This window comes from Cryptomeria japonica, chromosome 7 (genome assembly GCF_030272615.1).
Source record: "Cryptomeria japonica chromosome 7, Sugi_1.0, whole genome shotgun sequence".
NCBI lineage: Eukaryota > Viridiplantae > Streptophyta > Pinopsida > Cupressales > Cupressaceae > Cryptomeria > Cryptomeria japonica.
This window is the reverse complement of record NC_081411.1, coordinates 668,608,931-668,622,547: the sequence shown is the minus strand read 5'-3', so window position 1 is coordinate 668,622,547 and position 13,617 is coordinate 668,608,931. Positions and strand designations below refer to the sequence as shown.

Below are 13,617 nucleotides of genomic sequence, written 5' to 3'. Positions count from 1 at the left end.
GAGAAGGTATGAAGTAAAAAGGCTATAATTTTATTTTAAATGGGTAAAATTCGAATGTAAGGGTTGTCTATGATGTAGATTGAAGGTTTTTTAAGATTTGTTTGAGAGACATGTTTTCGATTATATTTATGTTTTTGTTTTAAGTTTAAAGTTAAGAATTTTTTTTTTCGTTGTACATTCTTTTAAATATGAAAACTATGAATAAAGATTACAAAAAATTAAACATAGTTTTATATAGAGAGAGAGAGAGAGAGAGAGAGAGAGAGAGAGAGAGAGAGAGAGAGAGAGAGAGAGAGAGAGAGAGAGAGAGAGAGAGAGAGAGAGAGAGAGAGAGAGAGAGCTGTTTGAGTGAGATGTTTTCAATTATATTTATGTTTTTGTTGTAAGTTTTAAGTTAAGATTTTTTTTTTTCGTTGTACATTCTTTTAAACATGAAACCTATGTATAAAGGTTACAAAAATTTAAACGTAGTTGTGTGTGTGTGTGTGTGTGTGTGTGTGTGTGTGTGTGTGTGTGTGAGAGAGAGAGAGAGAGAGAGAGAGAGAGAGAGAGTATTCATCTAATATACGATTAAAATATTAAATAAAAATACAATATATTTCAAATTCATTTTACATAAATAAATGTACATTTGATAAAAACTGTCATAAGATAAAGCCTTTGCAAATACGAGAAAGGGGATAAGAGGAATGCCTTATATTTTATTGTTAGGTGGTTTTTTAGAGCAATATTAAATCAAATCATGTTACTAGACTAAAACAAGAAATTTAATGATTTGTTGAAGAGTTTAGCCAAAGATTGAGATATGTGCATCTATGTTTGCTTCCACATGCTAGTGTCTTCTATTGGCTTGGTCCTCTTTATCTCTATTATGAATATTATCTCCTACTCTTGTATCCATAAATGACTAAACTAGAGATAACTAGTTGCTATGGAATATTTATGGCTCTACTCAATAATATCCTTAGGTTGACATAACATCAAGTAGTATGAATTAGGATTTTAGTATGTGGCCCTTACTATATTTGTGGATAAATATATTTGTGAAGATGGGAGATGTGAAAATAAAAAAAGAAGCCCTAGGTAGCTAGAACATGGCTCTAATTGTCTATGATTAGTAAGTGTGTGCTTTAAGTGTTAGATAAGTGCTAGTTAGTTTCATTTCAATCTAGCTACTATAATAAGTATTCATGTGCATAATTTGATAGTTGAAGGAAAATTATAGCTTATGACAGGAAAATTTAAGTAATTGGAAAAGAAATATGTAAGTTTGAATTTGTGGGATATGTATGAGCATGATCCTATTTGAGAAAAAAATTATGACATACATTAGTGTCATAAGTGAGAAAAAAATTGTGAATACTGATAGAATATAATTTCTATTTTATAAGAGTTCATGTCCATATAAAGATAAAAAAAATTTAAAATAATTCACAATATACTCAAAGCAATCAATATTATACTTATTATAAACTTGTGTTGAAACATATACCAAATTTAAAAAGAAAAAGTGCTAAAAGAACTCTAGCAATAAATTTAAATATTTCTACAATAAAATATATATTTCTATCTCCTAGTTCCACATATCATATTGTATACCTATTGAATTGGTTTGTTGAGTTCCACACATTCTCATAATCTACCCCTAGAGGTTTAGTGTATAATGGTTTTTATTAAATGATACATTTGTAGTGGAAATGATAGGTACTTTGATATTTTCTTCAATCAATTCAAATAATACTTGTTAGTGGGATATAGAAGGTTGTGGGCACCATAATGTACAATTAGAAATAATGATATTTTTTTAATCTACAAGTCTTGATAGTTGTGATGATAATGAACAAGGATGTTTTAAATATGTTGGTTTTAAGATTACAAGAAGAGTTGGATATGCAAGAAAAGTTCTTAAATATCCTATCATACCATGTGTGAGGCTAAATAATGGAGGTCCTGGAAATGGAGAAGAAAATAATGTTATAAATACTAAAAAAGATCATCCTTGGACTCAGTTGATTAATTATAAAAGCATTTTTTATGAAAGTGTTTCTTTTCTATAGGCCATTTGGCCTTTGGATGTTCTTAGAGTTCTTGAAAGATCATTTTCTCTTGGTGGACTAATTCTCTACCCAAACATCTTAGCATGTTTCTAGATGACACTAGTGGTTTAAAGGTTTCAGAATCCTCGTCTCCTTCTTCGATCTCCTCTAAACCCAATACTACCCCTTCTGATCAAGTTTCCAGCATGGTTAAGAATCCTTCTATTGTTTCCTATGTTTCTTCTTGTTCTTCTAGTTCTAAATCTCCTACTAATGCCACTACTTCTCAACCTATTGATCTACAGTAAAACGTTGCTAGTTCCCCACCTATTGGTGTTATCGATAGGGTTCCTTCTTAACATTCTCCTAGATCTTCAAATTCTAATGACTTCTCAAGTTGGATAGTAATTCATACAAAGGAACGAAACATAAATATTCTCAAGATTGATTCAAATATTGTTCAATCCTAATCTTGGTTACCTCTTGGGTAACTCGTAATTTTATTATAGTTATTCTTTGTTTTGGTTTTCTTTGTGTTATTCATTGTAAAAGGTTTTGGGCCTTCCAAACCTAGCTTTATTAATCAAAAAAAGCTCTGTTTGTTATTGCCCACCGACCTTCTCTATTTACTGAACTGCTCAAACTGGGACTTTAAAAGAAGTGTGTTAGAATCTTCATCCTTGTAATATTTGAGGACTAATTAATCAATCTAAAAAAAAGTGTTGGATTATAAAGTGGAAGAGAGAATATATGAAAGAATATATGTGTAGTGTCATAAATTGTAACCCCTAAAAATTTCACTCTATTTTAGGCCCTTGCTTTAGCCTACTTCCTTTTAGGTCATTTTCAACGTATTTTGGCATTATCTCATCCAAACAATCATCATATGTGTTGGAAATTTGGAGGAATTGATTATGTGTTGCATTGATATTTTCCATTGATGCTAACAACGGTTGTTTTAGTTATTTATCGATTTCTGGTTGGTTCTGGTAGAGTCATTGGATTATGATATTGATCTGGTGTATGCTCTGGTTTGCTTTGATTTGTGGAATTGATTTGGATCTGTCATTCATGTTATTCAGATGCGTATCACAATCAGTTGGTTCAGGATTTGATGACTCGGATACTATCATTTTTTCTAGTAAGCCTTCTGGTCACCGGTAAGGGTTTTACTGGTAGAGCTTTGTTGAAGATTTTTTGATGCACATGATAAGTGGTGTTGGTGCAACTTCTAGATGGATTTCAGGATGCTATTGGTTATCTTATTCATGTTCTTGTTGATTGGTGGTGTTGGATTTGGTTTATGGTGACCTATTTTGGGTTCGGCGCTATCTAGGTTATGAACCGACTTATGTAACATGTTGATGGGTGATCCCGATCCATTACCGGATGGATTCATTGATTAGATTATGTTATTTTGATCTTAGGACGACTTGGTTGATCATTGGATTACGAGTTTATGCTATGAATTTATTGTATTATCTTTTAGGTGGTCGACCTAATTATTTACGTCCCGGGTTGGTATATATATGATGTAAGATCTCTTTGTAAATCATGGGATTATGGTTATGGGATGGTTATGTGGTTACCTTTGTGCAAATACTGTTGTAATCATATGCAGGAGTTTTGGTTGATCATAGGTGATCGAATTGGGTTGGTAAGAGAGGTTTAAGACCTCTGGTACTGAGCTTAACCAGAACTATACGCAGGCATAGGAGATGTTATCTTTGTAGTTCACTCTTCTTTTCAGATTGTAGTCTGGATTTATTTTGTAGTCAGTGATGCTCCTTTTGTGATGAGAACTGTGCTCTAGGTTGTTGGCCTTCCTACATGTGCAAGCCCCTCATTTTGTAATCACATACTTACTGCAGAAGTATTATCTAACTGTGGGTAGGCTTCCCATCGTGGTTTTTCCCTTTACCAGTTTTTCCATGTACAAATCTTGGTGTCATGTGTTCTGAATGGATGGTAACTATTCTATGATTTATGTTTATGCTTAGTTGCTATATCAATTTTTTGGGTATTTGGTTTATGCATTCCGGTATTGGGTTTATGTGTTCTGGTAGTAAGGATTTGAATTCTTAAAGTTATGTAATATGTTAAGAACTGATTCACCACCCCCCTCTCAGTTGTCCTCTAGTTATCTGAGTTGTCTAACAATTGGTATCATAGTTTGGTCCTCTGTACAGAAGCTTAACCGCTTGAGGAAGATCCTATGGCATCTAACAGTTCAAGTTCATCAAATACATCTACAGCTAAATTCCTAGGCTTGATGGAACAAATTATAGGGTATGGAAGATTCGGATGGAGACTCACCTGAGATGTCTTGGAAAGTAAATTTTGGAGATCACTGAGAAATGTGTTACCCCTTTTAATCCGGCATCTAGAAACCCTCCTCTAGCAGGCCTGGATAAGGAGCTTGAGAATAATTGTAGAGCTAGAGAAGCCCTTTTGTGTGCACTTTTTGATCAGCAAATAATGGGACTAACTGAAAAATCAACTGCAAAGGCTATATGGGACAAATTGGAGACTTTGAATGAAGGTGACCCTACTATTAAAATTACTAAACTTGATGGTTACCGAGTGAGGTATGAGAACCTGAAGATGGAAAATAATGAAAGGATTATTGCTTTTATGGAGAGAGTTAATGAGATTGTTTTGGGAATTCAATGTTGTGGTGGATCTCTGAGCGAAGATGAAATACTTTCTATAGTACCAAGAGCGTTGCCACCAGCTTATAAGATGAAGGCTACTGCAATTAATGAGCTGATAACTATGGCAAACACCTCTGTTAATAGGGATACCTTGGTTGGGAAGTTATCTGCTTTTCAACTTGAGGAATTCAGACCTTTTGGAGTTGTAAAATCTGAAACTATTTTTCATGCATCTACATCGTCTACCGGCAAGAGTGATTGGAAAGCTTGATATGCAAAGGAACTAGAGGATATGAAGAAAGAACATGAAGAGTTTGAGAAACTTGAAGCCTTATTTTCTAGAAGAGTACCTAAATGACCAACAAGAAGTAAGTATGAAGGAAAATCACCTTTTAAATATTTTGCATGTAATAAGATAGGTCATTTTGCATCTAGATGTCCTAAAAGGAATTCAAAATTTGAAGAAAGAGCTAGAAGATCTTTTAGGCCTAACCATGATTATCAGAACAAGCATAAGTACAGGAGGAACAAAGACAAGTCATGCTACTTTTTTGGCACCAAATGGAAAGAGTTATATTTCAGCACATGGAACTTTTCAAATTTATTGAAAAATATATATTTATAAAAATAGTAAAAAATACATCCATGTGCACTTAAGTTTCAAGTTATCAATATACACCAAAAAAAATGAAAAAAAAAGGGTAAAATTTACTATATAAAGTGTGATGTCTTGTGTAACTTCAATTTCAGCATTTTATTAGCAACTAAATTATAGTGTTTACTTTATAAAAAACTATGTTCAAATAATTTTCCATTTTTTTTTTAAATTACAAACATAAAATACACCAAAAAAAATACATTTTATTGGTTTACATCATTTCAAAATTCAAAACATATATTTCACTTTCTATTGATTCAATTTTAAAAAGTTGAATCAGCATTGGCCATTTTCTTTATAAAAGCGTGACATAACTTTGTAATTTTACCCATAATCTCAAGCACGCAACTTATGTGGACACAACAAAAAACAAATTAACAATAGCGAGAAAAGAAACATCTTTATTGATAAAATTATGATGTAGTTCACAATTATTTACTATTTTTAATTTCAACGTTCTACAACTCCTGGTTCTAGTTTTCACTCTAAGCAGCAAGACATTACTTTTCCACCCAATGTCAACCACTTCCAATTGATATCCTCTTCTCTATCTTAGAACAACTCTTTGTTCTCCCAATGCTTCCTATTCAATTCCCCACAACAATGTCTTGATCGTCTTTCAACTAAAATCTTAGCATTTTGTATACCATGGTGGAAGCCCAATGGTCAATAGGGTGCCCCAACCATTGCACTCCACAAGAAACATCAGCAAAACCACTATCGATGAGAAAAGTCCATTTTGGTGAGAGTCATCTTCAGCCTCATCAACACGATAGTCAATGGTGTAGGCCTAGTCTAATGGACCAAGGAAAGCACATTGAGGAGACATGACTCTGTCAGAGTGAGACTTTTCAAGTCTCTTTCATCTCACAATGAAGAGAGCTAACAAAAAAAAACAACCCATTGGTGAGAGTCTTCTCAAGTTTTCTCAATCTTCGATGAGGATGAGGAAAAGAGTGTCACACATGTCCATCAACACAACAAAAAATATTTGATGAAAAAAAATTAAAGTCTCCTCGATGTCACAAGAGCATATGCCAAAGTGACATGGCCCCACCAAAAAGGGGATCCACACAATCAAGAACACATCAAAGAGATACGAACTTATCGAGAAGAAGTTCCCCAAGTCTCTTCGATGAAACAATGTTCCCAAACAAAGAGAGATCCAATGAATTCATTCATGAGAAAACATTTTGCCATGAAGTGATGTAAGATGTCTACTCGATCCATACAAATCACGTCGATAGAACACAATCTGAAGCTTGTCAGAGAGACCTACCAATGTCGGTATGAGATTTCTTGTGTCCCCTCAATACTTTGGTGAGATAGAATTGATAAGACAAGTCTCGATCAGTTAGAGACTTCTTGAAGTCTCTTCGATCCAACTAGATCAAACCAACTCAATTCCAAAAACACAAAAATCTGAACCAAGTAATGTTGAGATCAAACCCAAACTGAAACAAAAATGTTGTAAATGAGAGAAACTTATGCACAACTGATGCAGATTGCTTTGAGCCCGAGATGCCCCTGCATCAGAGATCCTAGGTAGGAAAACGTTACATGAGGGAAACTCATGAACGTTAAGGCCAATCTGGAATTGAAATTCCAAAGTAAGCCAGTCCATTTGCCTTCAACTAGGATGCTTCTAGGACTAGTTTTATTTTCCATTGAACCAGGTACTCAAGGTATTCCTTCCCATAGGTCTTATTGGTAACCTCGAAATCTATGATTTCATCCACCTCTTCAGATTGCTTCTCAGGTAGTTGGTCCACCCACACTACTATATCAGGTGTATCTATAGGCAAATGTGTCTGAGCACTAGTCTCTCCCTCATAATGTTTATATAGATCACTAACATTGAAGATAGGAGAGATATCTATGTTCTCTAGAAGGTCAACTTCATAGAGATTGGTTGAAAAATTCCTTAAGATCCTGCAAGGACCAATTTTCATCCATTTCAATTTATTACAGGTCCCCTATAGAAACCTTTCCTTCCTCAAATGAACCTAAGCTAACTCACCAATCTGAAATCCCTACTCTCTCATGTGCTAGTCAGCATATTTATTGTACTTAGTAGTACTCTTTTCCATTTGTTCCTTCACATCCATATTCAAAACCCTAATATACTCTACAAAGTCCTTTGCCACTAATTTGACCTCGCCAAATTTGCATGATCTTTGAGTTCATCCACACCCCTTGGGCTATAACCATACACAATGTTAAATGGACTCTTCCCTACACTCCTATTAATTGAATTGTTGTAGAAAAACTCTTCTTGTGCCTATGTTGAATCCAACTAATTTGGTCTATCACCAGTCAAACATATCAATAGATTACCCAAACTCTTGTTGATAACCTCAGATTTACCATCAGTTTGTGAATGGTACATTGAACTTAAACCCAACAAGGTGTCTAAACATTTCCACGAGGTATGCCAAAAATGGCCAACAAACTTTGTATCATGGTAAAATATAATACTTTTAGGAAAACCATGTAATTGAACTACTTCTTTAAAAAAAATTACAATATGGGAAGCATCACTAGTCTTCCAACACGGAATAAAATGAGCCATTTTGGAAAATCTATCAATAACAAAAAAAAACTGAATTATTACCTCACTGAGTTTTAGGCAACCCCAAAATAAAATCCATTCTAATGTGTTCCCATGGTCTATTCGAAATTGGTAATGGCTGATACAGTCCTGTGTTCTGCTTCATTCCCTTTGCATGCTGACATACTCTACATCCTTGTACCATCTTCCTGACTTCAACAATCATTCGTAGCCAATAATAACTCTCATTTAGCTAAGCTATTATCGTATCAGTTCCAAAGTGTCCAACCAATCCACCGCTATGTTTTTCTCTTATGAAATTATGCCTCATAGAGCCTTGGGGTATACATAACCTCTTCCCTTTGAAAAACAAGTTCTCTTGAATAAAGTACTCTAGCCATGGAGTTTGGTCCACTCCCATTGGATCCTTGCATGCTAAGCATGCCTCCTTAAAATATAGATCTTGTTCATACAACTCACCCAAAGAATCAAATCCAACAACACTCACCTTTAGCTCATTCAATAGAAAACTCCTTCTACTTAGTGCATTAGCCACTCTATTGGATTTACCACTTCTATATTTCAAAACAAAAGAATAATTTTCCAAAAATTCAACCCATTTCAAATGCTTCTGATTCAACTTACCTTGGCTATTAATGAACTAAAAATATTGATGATCTACATATATAGTACAAATTCCTTTGGCAACAAATAATGCCTCCACTTCTTAAGTGCTTGCACAATTGCATAAAACTCCCAATCATAAACTGAATATTTCCTCTTTTCTTCATTCAACTTCTCACTAAAGTATGCTATTGGCCTTCCCTCTTGACTGAGAACTCCTCCTATTATTGTTCCACTTGCATCGCAATCAACCTTGAAAACTTTTCCAAAGTGTAGTAGCACCAACACTGGCTGCAACTGTCCACTTGAATTCCTTTCTTACTGTCTTCATTGTTTCAGTTATGGGAGCACAAATTCCACTAAAATTTCTTATGAACTTCCTATAGAAGCTCGCCAACCCATGAAAACTACAGGCTTCAAACATACTCCTCGCTGAAGGCCATTCAACAATATACCCCTTACTTTCTCAAAGTTCATTTTTAACCCTTTTTCTGAAACTACAAATCCCAAATAAACCAATGGATATTTCGAAGAGATTGTTTGTGTTTTTAGTTGAGTATTGAGTCTTAGGTTGAAATTTTATTAGGTTAAATATTAAGTTAAATTAGTTAGGGTATTATTCTTACATCATTCTTATGATGTTAGAACTATGCATTTAATAGAACTTTACTGACAGACATTAAGAACCATTCAATTTCACCAATAGACCAAAGATCCATTAAATTCAAAATATTTGTTAATCTTCCCGATCTATCTATATAACGCAACATCAAACCTATGAGTAATTGTAGGGTTTTGTTTCAAGCGAGTTTGAGGTTTTCTCGAAATGGCCACAAATAGTCTGTCTGCGTGGTATTTCTTCCTTTCAGTTCTTTATATGCTTACTCTACCTTACAATTGTCATCCCCTTACAGTTGGTGGAGACAGCATCGCTTTGGGAGCTTCTCTCACTGGAAATCGGAGCATAGTTTCAAAGAACGGCACCTTCGAATTGGGATTCTTTTGTCCAAACGGAACAAATAACTGGTACATCGGCATCTGGTATGCCCAAATGTCTGACAAGACTATTGTTTGGGTGGCTAATAGAGAGACTCCCATCAGAAACAAGCCAGGCGTTTTGAATCTAACAACTGACGGCTATCTCAAACTGTATGATTCAGATGGGCGATCAATATGGTCAACAAGAAAGAACCAGAAAGCTATAGCCTCTAGAGCTATGATATTGGATTCTGGTAGTTTTGTTATGTTGGGCGCAAACAACATTTCTGAAATTGTGTGGGAGAGTTTCTTGTATCCAGCAGACACATGGTTGTCGGGAATGAAGATGTGGAAAGGCATGAAGCTAACATCTTGGAAGAGTTCGTTGGATCCAGCACCTGGGCCCTTCTCTTTAGAAATGGATCCAGCCCCAGGCAAGACGCAGTTTTTGCTGGTGTATAAGGACAATATTACTTACTGGAGCACCGGAGAGTGGGTTGTTGACCATTTCAGCGGTATGCCAGATATGTTGAATAATTTCGCATCCGAAACTTTTAGATTACCCTTTGTAAAGATTTCTCCCACAAAGATGTACTTCACATATATTCAAATATCAAAATTTGATATTGTGCAGCGTCTAGTCCTGTACAAAACTGGAGATGTACGATCTTTCTATCGTTATAATAGCAGCTGGATTAACATCTGGTCTGTGCCAAAAGACCTGTGCTTTGTTTATGATATATGTGGGGCTTATGGAGCATGCAACAGAAACAATCTTCAATTTTGCAGCTGTCTCGAGGGCTTCAAACCCAAAGATAAGCGCGTCTGGTTTTTACAAGATTGGTGGTCAAGCGGATGCCTTCGTATTAGCCCTCTCTACTGCTCTCCCATTAACGGCACAACCGATGGTTTCTTGCAAAAGAACGACATATCCTTAGCTGAGGAAAAAGCAGTTTCATATTCCCAATACCCAACTCTACCAACATGCAGATCTGCATGTCTGGAAAATTGCTCCTGCAAAGCCTTCGATCTCACTAACTCTACTCCTCCCATCTGTAGAATGTGGTTTGGGGATCTGTTCAATGTTCGCGTTGCATCAAACAACCAACCCATCTTCCTTCGCATGGTTGCGTCTGAGTTGCAACAATCCATATCCAGTGGAGGAAGTAACCAAGGTCGTGTCCTTTCAATTTCACTTCCTGTCAGCACTGCTTTCATCCTTGTTTTGGCTTTCCTTGTTATAATATTTCTTCTGAGGAGGCGTGGAATGCTGGGCAAGGGAGGAGATATGGAAGGTCATGAGCTGCTGTCTACTTCGCTGAGAACATTCACTTACAAGGAGCTGCGAATTGCAACCAACAATTTCAGAGATAAGTTAGGGAAAGGAGCATTTGGCTCTGTCTTCAAAGGATCTCTCCCAGACGATACGCTTGTAGCAGTTAAAAAATTAGAGGGCTCTAAACAGGTAGAAAAACAGTTTCGTGCAGAAATAAGCACGATTGGAAACATACAACATGTCAATTTGGTGCAGCTTTGCGGATTTTGCATAGAAGGATCACAAAGGCTGCTAGTTTACGAGTACATGCCCAACGGATCTCTCAATTCATTTCTCTTCGCTGGACCACAAAAGTTGTTGGAGTGGAAGACAAGATTCGAGATCGCTCTAGGCACTGCACGAGCTTTAGTTTATCTCCACGAGGAATGCAGAGATCAAATCATCCACTCCGATATAAAGCCCGAGAACATTTTGCTGGATAGCGATTTCACCGCAAAGGTAGCTGATTTTGGCCTGGCAAAGTTAGTGGGAAGAGATTTCAGCAGGGTTTTGACAAGCATGAGAGGAACTCGAGGTTACATTGCTCTCGAGTGGCTCGTTGGCTTAGCAATTACTGCCAAGGCAGACGTGTATAGCTTCGGCATGATGGTGCTGGAGATAATATCGGGTCAAAGAAATGTGGACATGAGCATGAAGGAACAGACTAAGCAGTACTTTCCTTCGTGGGCTGCAACTCAAATTCAAAATGGAAACATGATGAGTATTGTGGACGAAAGAATTGCAGAGCATGCGGATGTTGAGGAGGTGAGAAGAGCTACACTTGCAAGCTTGGTATGCATTGCAAAGGATGAGAATGAGAGGCCAAGCATGGCTCAAGTTCTACTGATTCTCCATGGCAAGATGGATGTTGATACACAAGTAGTCATGAGATCTCTGCAGTATCTAGTTAACCTCTATTAGGTTCCTGTTGTCAATCTGTTTTTTAATGTTTTACTCTCTATATTACAGTTAAAATGTTTAGCTCCTCTTGGCTGGGTGCCTTTCCGGTTATGCTTGATTTGGGTAGGGAATAAACTTCTTTTCTTTCCAGGTGATTATGTAAGTTATATGACATAAAAAACTTCATTATAAATATAGAAGCTTACAATAAATTTGTAACGATCAGTTCTGCAGGCTAATTTTATATAAAGAACTGTACCGTAAATGTTGAATGTGGATCAACTAAATTTTCCAAATAGCGATTACTTAGTCTATATGGTTAAGCTATAGGGTGGTCGGTTTGTTTTTTCCCTCTATTGTGATGCCATCTCTATTGTGACCCTAATAACCTAGTTCCATGTTCTAGTTATGCATTCATGTTTTAATATGTTCGATGAGAGTGACCACAATTTAAGGTGTGCTTGCAGTTCTATCGTAGATATAATGTTGTCAAATGGATTGGGTTGCAAGAGATATGTTTAGAACATAGAGTGGACAGCGTTGAGATTATTTGATTATGTGATGTTTTGGTTTTAGATGGGAGTGGATTAGTGTGGTTCGTGATTGTGGATCATTCTTCTTTTGTAGCCTGTGTTATGTTATCTAGAGTTTGAAAACATGCTTGAAATTAGTGTGGCCATCTATATTGTATATCAGAAGTATTTAACAATTTATTGAATATATTTGATCTGGAAGTTCAATTATGGTGATGATATTACAATGACAATTCAACATGTTAGAATTATGAGGATGATACCATTTAGTTGTTTATATTGTGATGTTTAGTCTCCATTGATAATGATTTATATTGCATATTCTTATAATTAAATTTGAATCGATGGATAATGATGAGATGTGTTTATTGTTCCTTAGATGTAATTCATTTGATGAAATTCATGATATTATCTTATGTTATGATTGTAGTCACATAAATCTGTCCATTTTAATTAAATGAATATCTGCTATTTATTTGATTAAAAACCCACTAGCCATCAATTAATTAAATTAATATTTAATTAATTCATCTTCAAACATTCTCCTATTAATTAAATAAATTATTCATTTTATTTTAATTAATTCATTTTAGTTAAACTAAAATCACAATCAATTAAAAGAATAAATTCAATTTATTTTATTTAATCCCCTTTCCTCTTTTAAATAAATTAAATAAAACATTTATTTAAATCATTAAATCCCCCCCCCCCCCCCACTTGCATTTTCCTAAAAATGCAACTTGCACTTATTTTTTGAAATAAATGAATTTTATTTTAAATAAAAATCCTATTCTCCCTCACCCACCAAACCCACTTGCAATCCTAATCCCCTTCTGGATTCTTCTAACCCCTTCCTAATTAGCCTAATCCATCCCCTAAATATTGTCACATTCCTAAGCAACTTGGAGTCACTTCTCAAAGACTTCAAAGTCTTTGAAAAGCATTAAATGCTTTGTGTGTTCAACATTTTAACCTCTAAAGTCTTCCAAACCACTAATGGCTCTTACATGACCATTAATGGCTCTTACATAACCATTTATGGTTAAATCCACTTGCACCCATGGTTAGGGACTTTGACCCCTAAACTCAACCCTCATGTAACCCATGTGTCTCTTCAAGCATTTATTGCTTTGACCATGGTTATCCCTTTAACCTTTGCACAAGAGTTTATCCATTGGATAAAAGCATTATTCTTTGGATAATGAATTTATTCACTCAACTCAACCTTAACCTTAACTCCCAAGTTAACCCTCAGGTCATGTCAAGCATTTAATGCATATTCCCTCTCCTCTCAACCCATCTCATGTTGACACTTGTCAACATAGGATTGGGTTAAAAGTCCTCACATGGATTGAATACTATTCAATC

The 13,617-nt window shown here is 35.4% G+C and overlaps 1 protein-coding gene across 1 annotated transcript; it reads left to right on the top strand.

The window, feature by feature from the left end:
• The first annotated feature begins 9,349 nt into the window (after positions 1–9,349).
• On the top strand, positions 9,350–11,737 carry LOC131040835 (G-type lectin S-receptor-like serine/threonine-protein kinase At2g19130). Its single transcript, XM_057973792.2, has one exon. The coding sequence runs from the start codon at positions 9,350–9,352 to the stop codon at positions 11,735–11,737; it is 2,388 nt and encodes a 795-aa protein (XP_057829775.2).
• The last annotated feature ends 1,880 nt before the right edge of the window (positions 11,738–13,617 follow it).